Source organism: Clarias gariepinus, chromosome 7, assembly GCF_024256425.1.
Source record: "Clarias gariepinus isolate MV-2021 ecotype Netherlands chromosome 7, CGAR_prim_01v2, whole genome shotgun sequence".
Lineage (NCBI taxonomy): Eukaryota > Metazoa > Chordata > Actinopteri > Siluriformes > Clariidae > Clarias > Clarias gariepinus.
The window spans coordinates 9577501-9601292 of record NC_071106.1 but is presented as its reverse complement, the minus strand read 5'-3'; the positions used below and the strand labels follow the sequence as shown (position 1 = coordinate 9601292).

Below are 23792 nucleotides of genomic sequence, written 5' to 3'. Positions count from 1 at the left end.
ATTTACTGGAAGGAGAAGATATTTAACATGTATTAAAACACGTATGACATTTCTCTAACATTTCTCGGTTGTATGTAGTAAAGTAACCTAACCCAGTTTCCTGGCCTTGTATTGAAAAGCTGGCAGTCCTAATAATCTTTTGCTGGTAACAACCACTGTTTAACAAAACTGCTTACACAACACTTTTGCTCCACCAGCATATTTCCCAATAACCACTTTTAGTCATAATGGTGCACTGTGTTTTGTTGTTTAGAAACTCTATGGCTAAAGCTGACAGATGACGGTATTTTATGTGTAAAAAATATAATTAAACAGAGTTTTAGTAGTCTCAAAATCTGTGCTTAGACACGGCATAATGAGCAACATTCAGCTACATGGCCTTGAGTTAAAACAGTACAATTTGTATTGCGAACGTATATCAACTGACTGCAGCTTGTGGTCTGTCACATGATGATGATGATGATGACAAATCATTAAAAAAAAAAGAGTCATAAATTTGTGACGTGAGTTTACTGAATCAAAAAGAGAATTTTACTAGCATTTTTTGTTGGTTCATAATGTGGAAGAGTGAAATTAAACATCATTATCAACAGGATAATGCAATCATGCCACTATATTACATTCCATTATTATTGTACGTCTGGAGCATGTTTGCCAATAACCAAAACTTTTATTATGTTGAGTTCTACAAAAAAAAGTGCAAACACATCAAAATACCCTAAAATAGACACATTAAAGAACCAACAAGATTTTAACATGCAGAAAGTGATTATGTGATGCAAATGTGCAAAAGCTTATGTCTTGCTGTTGTTTGTTGTTTGTGCATCTGTTAGTCTAAATCCCTGGAATAAAAGTTTACACATTTTATCAGATTTATTTAGATTATACACTCTTGAACCATGCTTAAGACATTAAATAAATATAAATTGACAGATCATCATGATTATTATAAAAAGATGAATGCTGCCACACACATTGTCAGTGATGTTACATGGCGAACGTGGGTGTTTCAGGTCTTTCAAAATCTTACACACTCGCTGAGGCAACACATCCAGGGTTGATCAATGGTTGACGTTCGTTTCAACACAATGTCCTGTTCTGTGTTTTTTTACACACTAGTAGTGACACACAGCAATGTAAGGTAAAGTCCCCAAGTTGATGATACACAGGGTGTTCAAGTCAAGCTGGGACTTTTGATTGTGCAGAATATAAGATTTATAAAAGTTATAAGAGTTATAAAAACTCCCTTTATTTCTCTATATAATCCCCTCATACACTAATGCACTTATCCCAGTGCTTTAATACCATCAGGGTAAAACGTTTTCTCAGTATGCCGAAGCCATGATTAAACTGCATGCTTCACATCTGAAACTCTGGCCTCCCAGGAATTTCATTAAAAACTCAAACATTAGGAAAGGATCAGACATACTCCTTGCTGGATGTTTACAGGAATGACTGCAGTGTGCTCAGAGTCACCTTGTGTCATTCACAGATGTACAGGCCTTCCTTAAAATGTTTGCATGAAATTTTATCAAAAGTACCAGTTTGACTTGAGCACATCACGCAATTCAATCCGTGGCTGTGTGGGTTTCTCTGGGTTCAATGTTTTCTGTCCAGAAACACACAAAAAAATATAAGTTTCATATAAATGTACTTAATTCAATTTAATGACTTTAAACTAAACATACAGTATATATTTACAATATATATATTTTTTATTAAATATATTGAAACATGTGTGAAACATGAAACTTAGTGGCTCTAAACCACCCCGAAGTGTAAGGAGTGTGTGAATGTGTGTGCATGGGAACAGAGTGACCATCCTATTCATGATGTATTTCCACCACAAGCCCAGTGTTCCTATGACTCTGACAAAAATTTATTATTTAAAACACAGGCTTATATACAGTATGAGGCCAGTGTTTAAAGCTTCAATACACTATATATTGTTATATTGGTGGGTGTAGTGGTCAGCACTGTCACCTTGCACCTCCGGGTCCTGGTTTTGATTCCCAAATCGCGTTTGGGTTGTGTGTTTGCGTTCCCAACTTGCCAGTAATGTGTGAATGTAAGTGTGAATGTTGACCGGAGGTCCTACCACAGTCATACAAAATAGGAAAGAATACAATGGTCACCACTGCCCTCCACAGTCCCTGGTTGGACTACAGAGGTTCCTAGATCATTCAGAGATCCTAGGTCATTCAGGTCATCAGCGGACTTCATTTTATTGCCACATAACATGAACTTGCTGACTCTAGACCCGAGCAGCATCAGATCATAATAGTCTCAATCAGGACCTTTTTCCATAGCGTCAAAGTTTTTTTTCTCATGAGTCTCACTAAGAAGTGATTTTCTCATGGCCACACAGCTGGTAAGTTCCAATCCAGAGAGTTCTTGTCACGCTTTGTGTGTTTGGAAATGCACTTACGTCCACTATTAAATATAGCTCTGATTGCTAACGTCAATTTTTTATGATGCAACTTAACCAAGTGGTTACATAATCTAAAATCGCAGTCATTTGTGATTTTTTTTCCCCACCACATTTCCGCTGTGACTTTAACAGTTTTGCAGTATGCTTCCAGGTACAGTATTTATAATGCACTGTATCTGTCACAGGCGGCAGGCAGTTTAATCATGGCTTCGGCATACTGAGAAAACTTTCTACCTTGATGGTATCCAAGCACTAGTGAAACACTGGGATAAGTGCATCAGTGTATCAGGGGATTATGTAGAGAAATAAAGAGAGTTTTTGGAAACTGTGGCGCGTCTTAAATTGATCACTGAACATAAGTTATTGAAACTTTTGTAGTACTTTGATATCTTCCTAAACTTTAACCTGCACCATAAGTATAAGAAATAAAGATGTTGAGTAATATGTGCTAAATTTACCCATCTACTTTATAAGTACTTCCTCTACGTAATTTTTTTTTTTTTTTTTATCAGAAAATCTAAACTGAATATTTTCACGGCTGAAATAACAGTGCTGAAGTGGTATAAGTGAATTTTAATGTGCTAAAGTCATTTTAAGATAAAACTTAATCTTTATTCAATCTACTTTTTTGATTTCTCCTCTGTGATTCACTCTCCAATTACCGGACAGGGAGTGTATTTGGCTGAAGACGAAAGAAGTACAACTTAATTTAAACAAGTGCATAAGATACTTAACCTTATGAACATTTTATTTTTTTTAATTAATAAATAATGCAGAGAATTCTGTCCTACAGTAAGACAGACAGACATGTACGTGGCCTTCAGCCTGAAATAATCACTGATTACATTAAAGCTGATCAGATTTTCTTTAGCTTTAACCTTTTAACTATTTCTACAAACTCTTTAACTGTCACTGATGGGTATTAACGCTAATCTAAACTAAATAAATTGATATTTGTCAGATGCTAGTTAACAAAATAAACAATGTATAAGGCTATGCTAGCTAGCTAATTGGCAGACATTTTGTCTAGCTACTTAGCTAAAGTTACTTCTTTACAGAGTTTTAACATTTTATTATGTATTTAGCATTTTAATATGGTTTAATAGGTCTACTTATTTGGGGTGCCAGTTCCCTAAAACAGCAATGTATTTTTGTCATTCACCGGAAAAGATGGCTAGCTAGCTAGCTACTACTAGCATGGTTCAACTCTTTTCTTTGTGACAGATACAGTATCTTACCATATTTTTCTTTTTATATATTTTTTTTAGGAGAAAAGGTCAGTGAAAGAGGAACAGTAAATTTAATCTGATGCACATTGGGATGAATACAAGTAACAGTTACTAAAACAAAGCAGTCTTTAAAAAAAAAAAGGAAGAAATTGCCACACAATGTAAATTTTACTGACACTACCGAGCTGATGTCACTGAGGGATTTTGTAATCCTGCCTTAGTTCCTATTTTACAAATGTTATGCTGAAGACTGAAGACAACACTGTTGAACATGTATTATGGTACATACTGAGTACTGGATTAAAAAATTGAAGAGAGTCATTTAATAGGACCAAACACACTCTCAGACGGCTGAACACTGTAGCAGTTCACTTTAGTGCAGGAAGATTTTCAGGAGGAAGAGTCAGGGTGTCGTCTCTGAAATCCTCTGACTGAAGTGCTATTGAAAGTGAAGAAGGGCAGAAGGTCAAATAAGGTGATATAAGAGGAGATATGAAGAAACAAAAAGAGAACGGGAGAGAATTAATTCGTGTTTGCAAATTTGCAATGTACCTAGGAATATTTAATTGTACGCATTTTATAAAATGTACTCACAATGACTGTAATTATTACTCACTCACACACTCTCTTATAGTCTATACTGCTTTATTTTGTATACAGGGTCGTGGTGAGGCCTGGAGCCTATCCCAAAAGACTTATGTTATCTCTCTTCTCCTCTCTGTCTCTTTCCCTCTCCCTGTCTCTCTGTCTATACATGTCGCTCCTGACCCCCTCTGCCCTCTGATTCATCCTGGCGCCCCGCATCTGGTTAGAGATCTCGTCGCATGGATGCCCTGTGTGGTCTGCTTGGGATGCGTCACACACCACGGGCAATTTGGGAACGCCAATTAGCCTAACCTGCATGTCTTTTGGACTGTGGTAGAAAACCCACAACGCATGGGGAAAACAGGCAAACTCTATTCACACAGGGAGGGCCCGAGGAGAATCAAACCCAGGCCCTGAAAGTGCAAGGCGACAGTGCAATCCACAGTGCTATCCACTAAGCCACTATAAGAATAATAATTATTATTATAAACATTCATCAAAATCCTGCAGCTGAATCTGAAGCTATCAAACACACCCAAAAGCGAGTTGCTCGACTGGTTGCTAATGATGATGGATTCATCTTCGTCTTCTTCCCCCCAGTCAGCAATGTTAGCTGGTGGGATGCACTGCTCCAAAAACAGGTCCTCGTCCTCAGAGTCCTCGTTCTCCGGTGGCCAGCGCAGTTCTCCGCTCTCCACCTCGCTGATGTCCGTTGGCTCGACCACGATGGAAGGCAGACGCTCTTTCCCCTGCAGCACACATCCCAGAGTTCCCTCTGTACCCAGTACCACTTCCACAGGATCAGGAAAGATCTGCAGAGAAAAAAAAAAGACAGAGAAGGAAAATTGGGGAGAGAATTTTTATATGATCCAAAAATGTGCGTCTCAAAAACAGAATCTCACAAACTAAAGAACAATCTGAGTCCTTGCAGTCTTCAGGTCTGATTTAAAAAAAAGCAAGGTGTACCATTTGGTTCATTTGTGTGTTTATTTTAGAAAGTATAAATGGCATTTAAAAGCGACAGGAAAAATTACCCATTAAGGTGATTTAAAAAATTGTGAATGCTATCAAATCTTATTTGTAACCATACAAGTTATAATATATGATTGAAATCCTAATAAACCTGATCAGCAACATGGTGGCTTAGTGGTTAGCACTGTCGCCTTGCACCTCCATGGTCCGGGTTTGATTTCTGCCTCCGTGGAGTTTGCATGTTCTCCCTGTGCTCGGTGGGTTTCCTCCCACAGTCCAAAGACATACAGTACAGATTAGACTAATTTGCGGTCTCAAATTGCCTGTAGTGTTTAAATGACTGTGTAAGTGTGTGTATGTGCCGCGCGATAAATTGGTACCCTGTCCAGGGTGTAACCCGCTTGTGCCCTAATTCTCCCGGGATACGTTCCAGGCCCAGCGCGACCCTGAATATAGGACGAAGCCGTAAAAGCGATTAGCAAGTGAGGCGAGTAAACAATGCTTTGGAGTGATATCCTGTTTAAGGGTTTATCCCCACCCCATGCCTGATGTTGCTTGGTTAGACTTTGAACAGGTTAAAGCAGTTACTGAGGACTGATAATTGGATACTTTTTAACAAATAATATTACCTATAATAATAATAAAGGAATACGAAACTCAAAACAATAAATGTTGTTTAATTTGATGTACACATATGAAACTTTTGCATTTAGTGGTATGTCTATTATCTATTAATGTTTTTTTGTTTCTATTGCATTCTATTATTCTTACCTGAAAAGGAACTCTTTCCCTTTGTTTCTGCAGTGGAAGTTCATACATGACTAAATCCTGGGGTCTTGAATTCTCCACAGATCTGTTAAAACAAAAAAGCTGGGATATCAGCAAAGCATGAGGACTATATGCAAAAAAAAAAAGCCTTTGTAAGGCCACATGCGAAGGTTGCAAGAGTTGACCTGGGCACAAAAGTCTTTCTCTGCTAGAAACTAATCTATATTGCACCGTCATGACTTTCTCATTTCCTCTCTGTAAATGCGAATGCAGGGTCATCTGGTCACCACTCGAAAAAGCTTGCTCATATTTTGCTGAATTTTACTTTGTTTACTAAACAGACAGTGCTAAACTTTCCACAGTGGAGCCGCTCTGTCATTGCTTTTCTCAATATGGAAAATATTCGTACCTCAGCAACTCATTGGCTACACAGTCTGTTCGTCAAACTCCACGAAGAATCAGAGTCTTCGCTGGACATACTGTAGATGAAGACGCCTATGCGTTAATCTGTCTTCAATCCCAGTTGACCTGGTTATAATCTTTCTGTTCATGTGCCTGTTCTGTGCAGGCAGGATTACACCGCTTAGATTACTTATTCGGGGTTTGAGCATTAATGGATTAACAGTTATGTTTTTCCTGCAGAGCTGGACTTCCCCTGGGAGACAGGTTACATAAAGTCCAACTGCTTAAAGGAGGTCTGGATGAGCAACTAATGACTGAATGAAGAAAAGATGAGCCTTTTAAAATGTAACTGTTGGGAATTAATTTATAGCTCTGATTGAAACAATTGTTTTTCACATCTGTTTTAATAAAGGAGAGTAAATGCATACATCTCTGTGAAAATTGTAATCACTTCAAGGTGGCACAGTGGCAGAGTGGTTAGCACTGTTGCCTGGTACCCCCAGGGTGCAGGTTTAATTCCCACCTCGGTTCAGTGGCATTGAGCTAAATGAGCTGACTTTAGCTAAATTAAATAAAAAATTCCTTTGGTAGTAATAAAGAACTGCTTCATCTCGATCTCTTTACATAAATATGAATATGTGTATGTCATATCAAGTCAGGTATAAAGTCACACAGGTTAGTTTGACATTTACAATTCTGGCAAAAATCCGTTAATAAATCCCTTATCTTCCTGCTCTTTCAACAGAAGTGAGAAAGTTTAAATCCTATACAATGTCCAAACTGGTTATTCCAGCTCTGATGGAACAACATGCTTTTTTTTCTATAACCATGCACTGCTGTAGTAATTATTTTTAGGGGTAGGATGTACCTCCTGGTGTCAAAATAAGATTGCAATCCTCACTAAAATAAACTAAAAAATACAATAAAATAAAACATTTTCCAACATTTTTTTTCCTCTCAAAGCCCTCCTACAGTAGCAAACAAACTCATACTGGCCATATCTGAATTTAGGTGTTTCATTCACACCCCTTATCCCCAGTAAAGGGCAATCTTAATGCTTCAGCATATCAAGATATCTTGGACAATGCTATGTTTCCAACTTTCCAAATTTTCTATTTCATCACAACTGTCGCCCGGTAACCCCCCAAAGCAAAAACAGTAAAGACATGATGTGATGAATTCGATGTGGAAGAACTTGACCGGCCCTAACACAGAGCCCTGACCCCTTGTGAACCAGGACTTCTTGTCCAACATCACTGTCTGACCTCATAAACGCTCTACAGAATGAATTCCCACAGAAACACTCCAAAATATTGTGGACAGCCTTTCAAGAAGAGTGGAAGGTGTTATAGCTGCAAAAGGGGGGCCGACTGCATATTGAAGTGTATGTTTTTGGATACAATGTCATTGCAGGTTTGCCCAAATACTTTTGTCCATATAGTGTGTTTATCTGCAAGTTATTGCAAATTTTGAATGCACAGATGGACTGAAGAAATCAAGAAAACAAATCATAGCATATTATGCTTTAACCCTGTAGTCTTTCATAATTATTTATGCTGCCTTGAGAAATATAAATACATATTGATTAGCTATTGATTAATCATATAAATGGAAAAACTTCCTTTTAACATGATAATAACTTTTTCAACTTTTCGGTGTAACATTCTTGGAGGGAACAGGGCATGCTAGAATCTTTAATCGATGTCCAAAGACCTATCCGTTTCTTGGGTATTTGGGTTAAGACCCACCCCCATCCCCCCAAGAGTGTTTGATGTTACAGTACTTCTGGTCAATAACCTAATGAACCAGTGAAGCGAGAAACATGATTCAGGCCTTATTAAAGTAAAAGAAAAAAAAGAGAGTTAAAGCTGAATTGGCAAAGACTCCTGGGTCTTTTCTGCTTTCCTCCTGTTTTAAGAAATGACTAGAACTACTAATTTTAAAGTTTTTTTGATTGTTTGTTTGTTTGTTTGTTTTTTAAGAGCAACAGTGATTTTAATCATTGACTCTTTGACAGATTACAGAACTGCACCAGCCCATATGAGAATAACATTCATGCATTCAGGAATTTTTATTAAAGCTTAAAGAGAATTTTTTAATTACTATTATTAAATTTTGTTGATCACAGAAGTGCACTTTAGAAATACTGTATGGGTAAAATTAAACCACTTCCTACAGGATGTGGAATTTTTTTAAACCTGGTTATCATAACCACAGGATAAAAGGAAAATTTAAACCTGGTTATCATAACCACAGCATAAAAGGAAATTTTTTAACCTGGTTATCATAACCACAGCATAAAAGTAAAATTTTCAACCTGGTTATCATAACCACAGCATAAAAGGAAAAATCTATTTAAATCATCAGATAAAGTAAATAACCCTGAAGAGGATTTACAAGTTTTATTCATAGTAGTAAAATAGACACAAGATCAATATGCTGAATACAACACGGCCAAAATGTTTGTGTGCGTGTGTGAAAATACATAAATACACTGCTCAGTCAAAAATAAAATAAATAAGTCACATACTAGGCTTCTGTGAAGCCTAATCTTCATGTCTTTGAACTGTGAGAGGAAACCGGTGTACCGAGAGGAAAACCCACCAAGCACAGAGAGAACATGCATACTCCTAGCACATAGAGGCGGGAATTAAACCGGGACCCTGGTGGTGCTAGGTGACAGTGCTGACCACTACACCACCGTGCCACCCTACCCGCCATTCACTCAATGTCAAAACTTGTCGCTATTAATAACTATTAGCGCTGCACATTCATGTCATCCTCGTCCTCAGCATCAGAACTTCAATTGACTTGAAAATAGTGTCAGTCGGATACAGTAAATATGCAGAACAATCAGTACCTGGTACCTGTACTTTTGCACTTTTTAAAGCAATTCAACCTGAGTGCAAATTTGAAGTGGTACTTCTACTTGTAGTGAAGTGCATTTTTTGGCAAGAACATGGAGTTTGCATGTTCTCCTCGTGTGTGGTGGGTTTCCTCTGGGTTCTCTTTTCAGACTCCAGGCTCCCCGTGACCCTGGACACAGAGTGAAAGAGTGAGTTTTTCCTTCTTCGGGGGGAAAAAATAATATTTAAAACATATTTTAACATCTATAAAAACACTTCCAAACATTCTAAGCTAATGTCCCTATGCTTAGATCTAGTTTATTGTCTGATGAACTGACTTTAGCTAAATAAAATAAAATAGAAATTTCCTTTGGGAGTGATAACGACCCACTTCATGTTATATCAAGTCAGGTATTAAGTCAAACAGGTTAGTTTAACAATTTCAATTCTGGCAAAAAAATATTCCTGATCCTTCAACAGAATTAAGTTTTAATCCTAAACATTGTTTTAAAGCACTTTAGGAAAAACTGTCCAGGCTGGTTATTACAGATATGATAAAACAATATGCAACTTTTTTTTTGTTTTTGCTAAAACCATGCACTGCTGGAGTAGTTGTTTTTAGGAGTAGGAGGGAAATCCTAGTGTCAAAATAAAACTGAAATCCTCATAAAATAATCTAAAAATAGGATTTCAATTTTTTTTTAAACCAAACTCGCACTCGCCAGACCTCAGCAACCAGACAAGATAAAGAAATAAACCTGTTATCAAAGTGTCACATAATAAATCAGGAATCTGAAAATATGAATCACTCAAATCACCCAAAATCGTTGAGATTCGAATGCGATTCGATCCAATGTACCGTATATATGATTGAATAAGAAGATCTGCTACATACAGTAAGCTGTTTTTGCAACAGTATTTTTTTCCAAGTTCTAGAAAAGTGGCTGGTTCACAGACCGCAGCTTATTTGCACAGAAGGTGGAGACAAACATAATTTCCCATTATTGTCAGATCATAAATCATAGTGGGAAAGAAAAACAGATCAAGATTTAGTTCTTTCTTTTTCCCCCTCCAATTTTTTCATGCTAATTTCCACCCACTATGAAATAACAACTACTAACCAGGGAAAGCACGGATGTCTCCTCTGAGCCATATGAATCATCTTTTCATATTGCTGCATCACTAAGTGGTGTAATACACTTGGAGGGAACACTATATCAGCACTCTTTTTAATACATGAGCTTTGATACAGTGCATGCTAGAATAAATGTGACTGACAGGGGAGAGATGAAGCTGAGTCATGGCAACCTTCAATCGATGTCCAAAGACCTATCCGTTTCTTAGGTGTTTGGGTTAACACCCACCCCCATCCCCCCAAGAGTGTTTGATGTTACTTCTGGTCAATAACCTCGTAAAGCGATACGTATTTTGATGGAGACTTCACAGCATTTAAGTTAGTTTCTCTGGACAGGGGCATCTGCCGAATGATGTAGGTCCGTTCCCCCTACCGGGACACCATGGCCAATATGTCCATTAATATTAAACCTCATGGATTGAAGTTGCACTCTCCTAATGATAGGGTGAATGCTTTTCTCTTAACACGTCTTAGGAGCAGGGCTTTTCTTTCTTATTCCATTTTTGTTATTTTTTTTTTATTCACGCTGACTTCCCTCTCGAATATCAGAATTATATTTGTATATATATTCTTTAAAATAAACATTTCAGATAGATAGTTAAAAAAGCCTATAATAGTTTGACACAAACCCTAACCTGCTAAATCTTTCCGTGATGTTTTTGACATTAACGGAAACTTTCATGATTTGTCACCTCCTGTTGCGTGCACAGAAACCTCAGTTTTTATCACTGCACGATCTTTAAGTATAAAAATATGAAATAGACAGTGTGAGATAAAACTTCCAGCGAATTGATGTTATAATTTTATATATAGATGATAATTATACCAACAGGACCACTAACACATTGGCCACAAGAAAAGAAAGTACATATCCCCTGCATTAAACGTATTACTGACACTCATAATATCAATAAGTAAATAAACAGTAAATATTAATATTACATGCTACAAACACAGAGCCCTGACCTCAACGACATTAAGCACCTTTGGGATGAAATGGAGATTGTGAGCCAGGCCTTCTAGTCGAACATCACTGACTCATTATCTCATAAATGCTCTACACAAAAACACTTTAAGATCAGTAGACAGTCTTACTAAAAAATAGTGACAGCTGTTATACCTGCAAAAGTGGGACCAACTATATATTGAAGTATACAGTATGTATGTGGATACAAAGTCATTGCAGGTTCGGAATGCACAGATGGCCTGAAGAAACCAAGAAAACAAATAATCCATTGAATAATAATGTCTTTCATAAGTATTCACCCCGCCTTGAATCTGAACACTGAGAAAATTTTCAATTTTTGAATTTTTATTTGTCACGTACACAACCATACACAGTATGATACGCAGTCAAATGCTTACACGACTGTTTGTGACTTTGAAAAGAAAGTAAAGGAAGCAGGCATAAACACTAATAGGAAAAAATAAAGAATAAACAATTATAAAATCTACTATGTTTTGTTACAATAAAATAGAATAAAATAAGGTGTAAAGTTGAAATATGTAAAGTATATAAAAATGTAAGACAGTGAGAACTGTATAAATAAACTGTCCTTTATAAATAAAAATGTCCTTTTAACATGATAACTTCGCAATGTACGAGAAACATGACTAAGACCTTCTTAAAGTGAAAGAAAAATCGGAGAATTAAAACTGAATTGGCAACCAAAGACTCCTGGGGCTTTCCTGTTTTTCTTCCTGTTTTAAAAAAACGACTAGAACTACTAATTGTAATGTTTTGTGTGTGTGTGTGTGTGTGTGTGTGTTTTACACAGACAGTGGTTTCTTAAAAAAAAAGAAACAGTGAATTTAAACATTGACTTTTTGACAGATTACAGAACTGCACCAGCCCATGTGAGAATAACATTTGAAGCATTCAGGAATTTTTATTTAAGCCTAAAGAGAAACTTTTTAGTTTTTTTTTAAATACTGTTAACCTGATTTACAGAAGTGCACTTTAGAAATACTGTAGCACCAGCAGATGACATGGCTCCCCAAATCCACACAGGCTGTGGAAACTTCACCCTGGACTTCAAGCATCTTGCAGTGTGTGCCTCTCCATTCTTCCTCCAGACTCTCAGTCTCCAAATGAGATGCAAAAGTTGCTCTCATCAGAAAAGAGGACTTTGGACAAGTGAGCAACAGACCTTCTGACGTTGTTTGTGGTTCAGGAGCGGCTTGACAAGAGGAATACGACACTTGAAGCTCATGTCCAGGATCCGTCTGTGTGTGGTGGCTCTTGATGCACTGACTCCAGCCTCAGTCCAGTCCTTGTGAAAGTCCTCAACACTTGAATGGCCTTTTCCTGACAATCCTCTCCGGGTTGCGGTCATCCCTGCTGCTTGTGCATCTTTTTTTCCTCACACTTTTATCTTCCACATAACTTTCTTTTAATGTGCTTTGATACAGCACTTTGGGAACTTCTTTTGCAATTACCTTTTAAGGCTTTCCCTCCTTATGGAGAATGTTAATAATGGTTTTCTGCACAACTATCAGGTCAGCAGTCTTTCCCATTTAAAGGCTCAGGAACCATTTGCAGGTGTTATGGCTTAATTAGCTGATTAGAGTGGGACACTTCTAATTTTCTGAGATTGTGGATTTGGGGTTTTCATGACCTATATGCCATAATCATCTTAATTATAACAAATTTTGCTTGAACTATCTTGCTTTGCATGTAATGAGTCTATCTCATATACTAGTTTTACTTTCTAAGTTGCATTACTGAAATAAATGAACTTTTGCACAATATTCAAATTTTTCAATTTTCACCTGTAGTGTCAGACGGATAGATATGAAGAAAAATTGGTTGGTTTGTGGAGTCCCTGTGCTTTTGCACTTTTTAAAGCACTTAGTATTTGAGTGGAAATTTGAAGTGGTACTCCATCCTACCTGTAGTGGAGCACATTGTAAGGGAAGCACCTGTACTTTTACTTTACTTAAAACCCGGGTATATTGTACTGTATGTGTTAAAGGGCTTAAGGATATTAGGGTGGCTTTATCAATAATTCTATAATAAGCCCATTACGTTCAAGATTTTGCACTTGATTATTTGTTTATTTATATATTTATTTTGCTGTATTTAGATTTGTCATCAAGTAAACAAACAGCCGTTTCCCAGATTAATCCCTTTAAATGTGTCAAAAAAAGCAATGCAGCGTGTTCTTTGTATGTCACATGTGTCACATGGCTCTATGACATCAGAGTTGGATTGCAGAGCTGGACTAATCCTGCATTGTCCTCCTGCTGTTACAAAGTCTTTTATGTGCTCAAGCATCTCTCTATCTCTCTGTTTCTCTCTCACACAAACATACACACACATATAGTGGGGCAAAATAAAAATTTATTATTTAATAATTTATTTTATTTATTATTAATAAATTTTGGTGAAAATAAGTATTTGGTCAAAAATTTGGTCAAATTTCATCTCAATACTTGGTTATATACCCTTTGTTGGCAATGACAGAGGTCAAACGTTTTCTGTAAGTCTTCACAATGTTTACACACACTGTTGCTGGTATTTTGGCCCATTCCTCCATGCAGATCTCCTCTAGAGCAGTGATGTTTTGGGGCTGTCGCTGGGCAACACGGACTTTCAACTCCCTCCAAATATTTTCTATGGGGTTAAGATCTGGAGACTGGCTAGGCCACTCAAGGACCTTGAAACGTTTCTTATGAAGCCATTTCTTCGTTGCCCGGGCGGTGTGTTTGGGATCATTGTCAAAATCTCACAATACATGGCCCCGTTCATTCCTTCCTTTACATGGATCAGTTGTCCTGGTCCCTTTGCAGAAAACCAGCCCCAAAGCAGGATGTTTTCACCCCCATGCTTCACAGTAGGTATGGTGTTGTTTGGATGCAACTCTTTCTCCTCCAAACATGAAGTTCTATTTTGGTTCCATCTGGCATTCTCCCAATCCTCTTCTGGATCATCCAAATGTTCTCTAGCAAACTTCAGACGGGTCTGGACATGTACTGGCTTAAGCAGGGGGACACGTCTGGCACTGCAGGATTTGAGGTCCTGGCGGCCAGTGTGTTACTGATGGTAGCCTTTGTTACTTTGGTCCCAGCTCTTTGCAGGTCATTCACTAGGTCCCCCGTGTGGTTCTGGGATTTTTGTTGTTCTTGTGATCATTTTGACCTCATGGAGTGAGATTTTGTGTGGAGCCCCAGATCGAGGGAGATTATCAGTCTTGTATGTCTTCCTTTTTCTATTAATTGCTCTCATAGTTGATTTCCTCACACCAAGCTGCTTACCTATTGCAGATTCAGTCTTCCCAGCCTGGTGCAGGTCTACAATTTTGTTTCTGGTGTCCTTTGACAGCTCTTTGGTCTTGGCCATAGTGGAGTTTGGAGTGTGACTGTTTGAGGTTGTGGACAGGTGTCTTTTATACTGATAACAGATACCATTAATACGGGTAACGAGTGGAGGACAGAGGAGCCTCTTAAAGAAGAAGTTACAGGTCTGTGAGAGTTTGTAGGTGACCAAATACTTATTTTCCACCATAATTTGCAAATAAATTCTTTAAAAATTCTACTCTGTGATTTTCTAGAATTTCTTTTCTCTAACTTTGTCTCTTATAGTTGAGGTATATGTTGCATCTGTAACAACTTCATATGGAATAATGAGACGGAGCGGAGACTGCCGGTTCATTCATTTTACTATCAATTCGTACAGAGAGAAAACACACTTAACAATTCACATAACAGTGCAGCAGTATATATATATGCACATGCTCAGGAAGCACTGCCGCATCACACCACTGAAAGTAGATCCAAACACCACAGTTCCTCCCCTTTTAAATCACTACCCCACAACTCAACTGTAACAATTTAACAACCACAATAACAACTACGCACAGCTATCTGCGTTGTGACAAATCAAGGCAATCACAAATCTAGTCTCTTAGGGGGTGTTCTGTGCCTAACAGGATAAAACCTCTGATGCTGTGGCGTAGCCTCCACAGTAGATGGGCTCTGGGTGGAGACATTCTTGGTGTTGTGGGTAAGTAAGAAAACTGTTTATTTTGTACTTCCTGTCGCAGGTTTGGTTTCAGGAGCTCAATACGAGATCTGAGGTTGTGGTTCATAAACAGCATAGCAGGTGTTTGGTTTGTTGTAGCATGAACAGAGTTTCTGTAGCTGAAGAGAAAGTTATCCACCTTGTGTTGAAGGGACAAGCCCTCCTGGTTCATAGCCTTAACAGCCCTTTTGAAAGTTTGAACAAATCTCTCGACTAAGCCGTTCGTAGCTGGATGGTATGGAGCTGACCTAAAATGTTTGATGCCATTCTTTTTTGTGAAAAGACTGAACACATCAGAGGTGAACTGTGGTCCGTTCAATCTGCTCAGGTAGACCATTCCGAGAGAAGATGGTCCGGAGAGCACTTACAGTGTTTTCTGAGGTAGTAGATTTCATCGGTATCACCTCTGGCCACTTGGAGTGGGCATCAACTGCAATCAGAAACATGGAGTTCATAAATGGGCCAGCGAAATCTATGTGCACTCTTTGCCAGGGGGCTGAAGGCCACTCCCATGGATGAAGAGGTGCTTGCGGTGGCTCATTCTGGACCTTCTGACAACCAGAACATGTTTTAGTGATGTCTTCAATTTGTTTATCAATACCCGGCCACCAGACATAGCTATGAGCTAGACTCTTCATTTTAACTGTGCCTAAGTGTCCTTCATGTAAAGTTTCTAAAACTCTGGAGCATGGCTTTGATGGAACCACTACGCGAGATCCACACAACAGGGTTCCCTGGCACCCTGAGAGTTGGTCACGCCGAGATAAGAACTCTAGAAATAGGGAATTGCCTTGGGCTGGCCATTCCTTTACTGTAATTTCGAAGACTTTTGACAAACTAGGATCCAGCCTTTTTTGTCTTTGGATTTCCAAGTTTGTTACCGGCAGTTGACTTACAGTATCACCGTCATATGGTACACCTCCGCTGGGTCTGCAGACTGTCCTCCTCCGGGGTTGACTATGGTAGCTGTGACAATCCGTCTGCATTGCAATGGTGCTTGGTCCCTTTAAACTCAATGTCGTAGCTGTGGGCTCCCAGGAAGAGCGCCCAGCATTGTAAACGGGCTGCTGCAACCACTGGAATGCCTTTGCCGGGGTTAAAGATTGCTACCAGGGGTTGGTGGTCTGTCACAAGTGTAAACCGTCTCCCATACAGATAATGGTGGAACTTTTTGACACCCCACACAAAGCTTAGAGCTTCACGGTCGATCTGTGCATAGTTTTTCTCTGCACATGTCAGTGATCTTGACGCATAGGCAATGGGGCATTCAGATCCATCCGCCATGATGTGTGACAAGACACACCCTATCCCATAGGGACTTGCATCACATGCTAGTCTAATGGGTTGTGCTGGGTCATAGTGGGTCAGTACTTCATCTGATGTAATCAGTCTTTTTGTTTCATCAAATGCCTTGTTACATTCTTTGAGTCCACTTCTATTTTTCTCCGATCTGCTGTAGTGTGTTCAGAGGATGCAGCAGTGTGGATAGGTTTGGGAGAAACTTATGGTAATAGTTCACAAGACCCAAATATGACCTCAGTTGTGACACATTTTCTGGTTTCGGTGCATAAAGCATCGCTTCAATTTTCTCTGGTGATTTGTGTAGACCATGCTTGTCTATCACGTGACCACAATATGAGATTTCATCCCTGAAGAACTCACATTTGCTTTTCTTTGCACGCAAGCCATATGCACTAAGTCTTGTTAGTACTTTTGATAGATTTTCAAGGTGTTCTTCATCATTCTTACCGGTTATGATGATGTCATCAAGATAACATTGTGTTCCCGGGGTGGTCCACCATGTTTCAGGAATTATAAATCCAACTGCTGTGTACTTCCTTTGTATGTCACTTTCACCCTGTGTTTTCCATCGGGACACACTCTTTCACCTGTGTAGGTTTTAAGCCATACCTGGGTCTTTAACAATGGCAGGGAGGTGAACAGTTGTTTGTAGTCAGACCTGGAAATTACTGACACTGCAGATCCTGTGTCCAGCTCCATCTTTAACTGAACACCAGACACTTCTGAGGTGAGCCAAATTATCTCTCTTTCTTTTTCTTTAGTGATACTATGTAGCTCTAAACAGGCCAGATCATTCGTGTCAAACTCAGTTCCTGATCTGCTTTCACTCTTAGCGACATACTGTACACGTTTTGCCTTGTACTTGGGCTTCCTGACTGATGGTTTCGCCTTATGTGTTTGCTTTCCATCTGATTTTTGTTTACACACTCTTTCTATATGTCCTTGAACCAGCAACCATTTGCATCATGAGAGGTTTTGCCACATCTGTAACACTTATGTTTATCATTTATTGTCATTTCATGCGGCCCACTCTCCATGCCTTTTTTTTGTAGCTCCACAGCATCTCTGTCTGCTCTCTCCATTGACACTGCAATAGACAACCTCTTCTGTGTACTCCGGCTGTGCATGCCGCACACCAATCTGTCACGCAGTGCGTCCGACAGTCCAGTTTCAAATTCACAAAACTGAGCCGGTTTGCGTAATTCAGGAATGAAGTCAGAGATATTTTCGTCCTTAGACTGGTTTCTATTATGGAAGCGAAACCTTTCTGCTCTTACTATTGGTTTTGGGTTGAGGTGATTTTTTTATGTGTTCACAATCACCTGAACGTCCTGAGTAGAGGGCTTTGTAGGAGCTAACAAATTACGTAGCAGGTTGTAGGTTTTTGCACCCATTAAGCTGAGAAGAGTCAGGACTTTCCTATCATTATTTATGTCATTTGCGACAAGGTAAAGTTCAACTTCTTCAATATATGACTCCCAGTCTTCATTTGCACTGTCGAATTCCTCTATTTTCCCTACACATGCCATGCTGGTGGTTGTACTTAGCTTGTTAGCTGCACGAGTTCTGCTCGTTTCTCTCTTTCCCCGTTTTGACTAGCCAATGTGGTCAAAATGATTATTCACGCAGCGGGGGCTCGCGTTGGTGTCCGTTCAGCTCATCGCCCATCTGTTGCATCTGTAACAACTTCATATGGAATAAAGAGACGGAGCGGAGACTGCCGGTTCATTCGTTTTACTATCAATTCGTTGTTGGGGGTAAAAACACACTTAACAATTCACATAAGAGTGCAGCAGTATATATATGCGCATGCTCAGGAAGCACTGCCACAGCACACTACTGAAAGTAGATCCAACACCACAGTATACCTATGATGAAAATTACAGGCCTCTCTCATCTTTTACGTGCGAGAACTTGCACAATTGGTGGCTGACTAAATACTTATTTGCCCCACTGTACCACATGAGTACACTGTCAATAGATTTACAGTAATTCACAGAACTAAGCGATACTATAGGCACCCTCCTCAGTCTTTTTATACATTTTGTCATAAATGTTGATCCTGCATTAGTGTATCTGCACGAAATGTTTGATTCTCCCTAAAAACAATTGTTACAGACGTCGCTCTATTTGTTTAAGTTTAAGTTCGTACAAAATAAATAAATACTGTGAAACTGCCAGTATATTATAACTGCAGGTATATTAAAATTTACAGTTGTGATAAATTTGCAATAAAAAGTTGCAATAAAAGTTGCAATATATAAGATACACTTTGACCCCCTCCCTCTAAGAACAGAGGTCTCCTACCCTTGTGTGGAGATACAGGCGTCCTCTGTGCCGCTGCTGTGCTCCATGCAGGGTCTGGTTATCGACGATTTCCACAGATCTTTAGGATCCAGTGAGGAGCTTAACCTCTCCCGGCTTACAGAGATGTGTGTGTGTGTGTGTGTGTGTGTGTGTGTGTGTGGAGATTTGACCTCCTGGCAATATTTTCCCAATATTCCTGTAATCTCTTCCTAAAGCGAAGTGCAGTCTGCTCATCTTCACATGTACAAACTCTGACACCTTTTTCCATCCATCTGTCTCTCTCTCGAGCCCTCTTCCTCTCCCGGTTTTGTCTCTCTCTATCCCTCTCTCTATCCCTCTCTCTATCCCTCTCTCTACCTCTGCAGAAGGATGTTGTACAGTAGAGAAGCGGGATTAGTGGCAGAGCTGATTAGAGATCCAAACAACTGATTGAAGTAGCTGTAGCCGTGCCGCCCTGCTGGTGGTCTACAGTCCTGCCTGCTGGACTTGCCAATGGGGGTTCGAGTCAAACCGGGACTTTTGATTGCGCAGAACAAGAGAACACAATATGAGAGTTAGAAACGCCCTTTATTTCACTATATAATCCCCTGCTACACTAATGCACTTATCATAGTGTTTCACTAGTGCTTGGCTACTAGGCAAGAATTCATTGCCAGCTAAACCATATTAATCAATATCAATAATCAATGATTAAATTTACTCACTCATCATCCATACCACTGTATACAGGGTCACGAGGGGCCTGGAGCCTATCTCGGGAGACTTAGGGCACGGGGCGGGGTACATCTCGGACAGGGTCCCAATCCATCACGAGGCACACACACACATACAAATGGGCAATTTGGGAATGCCAGTTAGCCTGATCGCTATGTTTTTGGTCTGTGGGAGGAACCTGGAGCACCAGAAGTTTTTATTTGGCTTGGGCAGTGTACAGTAGGTATCAATATAAAGCCTTCCACTTCTTCTTTTTTTTTCATTTTTATAGTCACGAGTGGGGGCAGACAGACAGAACGAGCCAATAAAAAGTGCGAGTCTGCACTAGAAGATATAAAACAGAGTGGTTTGTCCTACACTCCAGTAAAGTATCTTCAGCCAGCATGCTCTAAATCTTAATGTCCTTTACTTATTGTCCTGCAAGCACGTGCCAGATTCACACTTGGAAAGTGTGCCAGGGCTTGTGAGAGGAAGAACACTGATCAGGGGTTTATAAAGCTGGAATAAACCACTGGGTTCTATGTGTCGTGAAACAGAGCATTTTTAAAGAAATGTATCATGATGGAGCTCTTATAACCAGGTTCATCATGTTAAAAATTCACACCAGATTAAATGATGCTTGTATGTAGTGCAACAGACAGAATGGCACCATTGTTGTTTTGATTTGTTGAAGATTCACATACCAGATGCACAAATAATTAAACTTTATTTATTTAAAAATATTTATTATTTATTAATAAATAATATCATATAATAATAATAATAATAGCAATAATAATAAATATAAAATATTTATTAAACTTTATTTATTTATAACACAATTGATTAAAAGATCCACAACTATGAACTACAATTAATATCTGCGCTCCAATTCTAGAGATTCTCAGATTGTCAAATTTAAAGCTTAGAGGAAGCACCACACTACAGTCACTAACCTTTATAGCACCTTGTGCAAGTGCATCGGCGAACGCCCTCCATGAACCACTTTACTACAGTAGGTGTTGCAATCAAACGCACACGACACGGGCACCATAACATCTAACACAATAATGCCGCAAACTTTATCCACATTTGTGAAACGCTTTTATAAATGACAAGTAAATAAATACAGGATAAACACATACTGAAGATGAATGAACAAAAAAAAAACAAGTGATAATCATCAGTCATCATGTGTTAACAAATTAAAACTAATCAGAACATAATATCTGTGGTTTGTGTGAGGGCGGGGGGCATTATTAAATAAGTTCATAATTAATTGACCATATTATTGTTAATATTAATTCCAATTAATAATTTTATTGTGATATTCATTTATATACATGTAAACATGAAAAGTGCAAGATTATTCAGTTACTATAATTATTAGGGTCTAGGTAGGTCCTCTCTGTATTGTACATAACTGTTCATAACATCACTTTTATTTAACGTTTCGATTTTATTTATGGTGCAGGTCAAACTTCAGGAAGATATCCAGGGTAGAATAAAGACGTGTCCACAGTTTTGACGCATACGCAGTACACTGTCCAAACCTCCAGTTTGAAATCCGGCACATAACTGCTCATAACTTCACTTTTACTAAATACTTCAATTTCATTTTGGCGCAGGTTCAACTTCAACCAAAAACCCAAGTACTTTTTATTAAATTACATACAGACAGACATGAAAAATGTTCAGACACTGGTTTCAGGTCCTCCAATGTATGAAACGTAAAGATAACATTAAAAAGGCTTGAAAAGTTCTGCCCTATGTACAGACAAAACCTTTCTTTTATTTATATAGATGGAGACAGGTTTTGATGTGATAAGAAATAAATATATATATAAAAAAGTGTAAATATAGCTTTCAGGTATTACCTGTCAGATATCCTGTTGAGCTTTCAGCCCTGATCAGGAGGGGCTAACCTTTTTGTTATCTTGGCCTGGGCATGAGAAATTAGGTCCTGTATTATTCACCTACTGTTAACTGCAAGTCCGTGACTGGCCACACGGGGGCGCGTGGAGCTCAGCTCATAAAATCTGGCGGGAAAACTTTTAGAAAACAAAAAATGGTTGGAGAGAAACTTCACTTTAATTGGGAAGCTGTTACAAACTGGGGTTATAAATCACTTTTGTTTTCACAACTGCATGTATTTCTTTGCTATTTTTATTACAAAGTATTGCTATTGTTACCCTGACAACTGAAGGAAACTTTCAGCTCTTCATTGCATTTATTGTTATTAGTTACTTTAAAAGCCTTGGGTTTATACGTGTAAAACACATCGAATAAGAGTTTACATAATGATTCTAACCCAATTGCTTTTTATTAATTTAATATGTTTAATGGGTGGCACAGTACTTGGGTTAGGGGTTAACACTGTGGCCTTGCATTTCCAGTGTCTGGGTTCAATTCCCAACTAGGGTCTGAGGGCAGAAGGGTTCACATGTTCACCCAGTGGTTGGTGGGTTTTCTTTAGGTATTCTGGTTTCCTGCCACAGTCCAAAGACATACAGATTAGGCTAATTGGTGTTCTCAAATTGCTCGTAGTGAATGTGACTGTGTGACCTGCGATGGATTGTCACCACGGCCAGGGTGTATCCTGCCTTGTGCCCTGGGATAGGGATAGCCCCCCGTGACCCCTGTATACAGGATAAAGCGGTATAGACGACAAGGAAGTGAGTAATATGTTTTATGCTCCTTAATCTCCCCTAACCCTAAATATTGTCTTATTCAACAAAGTGTCTACACTCCGAAAAGACAGATGATTTTGTTGTCATGTGCATGCAGGACTCTGTCAGCATTTAAATATTGTGCTAGAATCGCACACTCCTGAAAAGACACAGTGCAGGAATTTTAAATTATCTCTAAATTAAACATTGTAAATGCTGTAACTAGACAAAAAGTGACAGAATGAGGGATGTTGCACACATTTCAACATAACATATGAAAGTATGCAATACCTGAAATGACTGGAGATAGAGTAGGGAAGGAGATTTGTAATATTATGGATATGATGTAATAAAGTGCAGTATGGAAGTGGAGACAGATGGCATGGAGATGGTCTTTATTCTTTGCTGTCTGCCTGCAGGATAAGTGTATTTATTTTTTTATTTTTTTCAGAGGTGAGTGGTGTTTACCGCGATGGAAGTTTTTTTTTTTTTTTTTTGCAAAAGGTGAAAGCAAAGAAGAGAAGATGATGGGCTTTGGCCTTGTTGGAAAAGCTTAGAACTGTTGATTTTGAAAGGCGTTTTACCTTTTTATTTTGTAGAAGATTGAGGTTTTTGCGCAGTCAGAGGGCTCTTTAACATAACACCCACATTTACAATAAACAGTGAGAACTGCAGTGTGTGTGGGCTGGAGGCTTTTTTTTTTTTTTACATGAAGACAAACAACTTCAGATAAAGAGCCCAAGGGTTGCAGGTGCTAAATGTTTACTGGGTTAGGTGTACAGCTAGTTCTGTCCTTGACATTTGATCTATCCATGTTCAAGGATTCTGTAGGACAGCAGCAACAACAAGACAGATAGATAAACTACATAACCAAAACTTTTGTGCGCCTGATTATCACATCTATGTACATGAAAATTCCTTTCGAGATTCTAGACTGAGATCTATGCTTTTCACTAGATTTTAGAGCATGGCTGTGGGGATTTGTGCTCATTCAGCCACAAGAGCATTAGTGAGGTCAGGTACAGTACTAATGTCGGATGATGATGATGATGATGCACTCATTTATCCCAAAGGTGTTGAGTGGGGTTGAGGTCACGGCTTTGTGCAGGACACTTGTGCTTTTACACAATTAACCTCCACCAAACCAGGGCTTCACGAATATCACTTTGTATGCAGGAAAATTGTCATGCTAGATGATGCAGGTTTAAATTTCAGTGAAAGTGAAAATATGATGCTACAATATACTGTACAAAGAAATTCTGTAGAGTTATAGTGCTTCTAACTGTGTGAGGACGAATTGGATAAGAAACACATATGGTCGGGTGTCCACATACTTTTGACCATAGATAGATAGATAGATAGATAGATCACTGTACCAAAGAGGATGTTTAAGGTATGTGTGTGTATGTGTGTGTGTGTGGTGTTATATT

General features: G+C 38.8%; 1 protein-coding gene across 4 annotated transcripts; it reads right to left on the bottom strand.

The window, feature by feature from the left end:
- Nucleotides 1-1480: 1480 nt before the first annotated feature.
- Nucleotides 1481-20702, bottom strand: lbhl (LBH regulator of WNT signaling pathway, like). Of its 4 annotated transcripts, none has more exons than XM_053500749.1 (4): nucleotides 19001-19142; nucleotides 5989-6070; nucleotides 4781-5057; nucleotides 1481-1609 (listed from the first exon to the last, which is right to left on the bottom strand). In XM_053500749.1, the coding sequence occupies exons 1-4, from the start codon at nucleotides 19045-19047 to the stop codon at nucleotides 1569-1571; spliced, it is 447 nt and encodes a 148-aa protein (XP_053356724.1). In that variant the 5' UTR covers nucleotides 19048-19142; the 3' UTR covers nucleotides 1481-1568. The 4 variants fall into 4 exon arrangements, with proteins under 4 accessions (XP_053356724.1, XP_053356726.1, XP_053356723.1 ...); XM_053500751.1 differs by lacking the exons at nucleotides 1481-1609; nucleotides 19001-19142 and adding exons at nucleotides 3709-4099; nucleotides 20650-20702; XM_053500748.1 differs by lacking the exon at nucleotides 1481-1609 and adding an exon at nucleotides 3709-4099.
- Between the last annotated feature and the right edge of the window lie 3090 nt (nucleotides 20703-23792).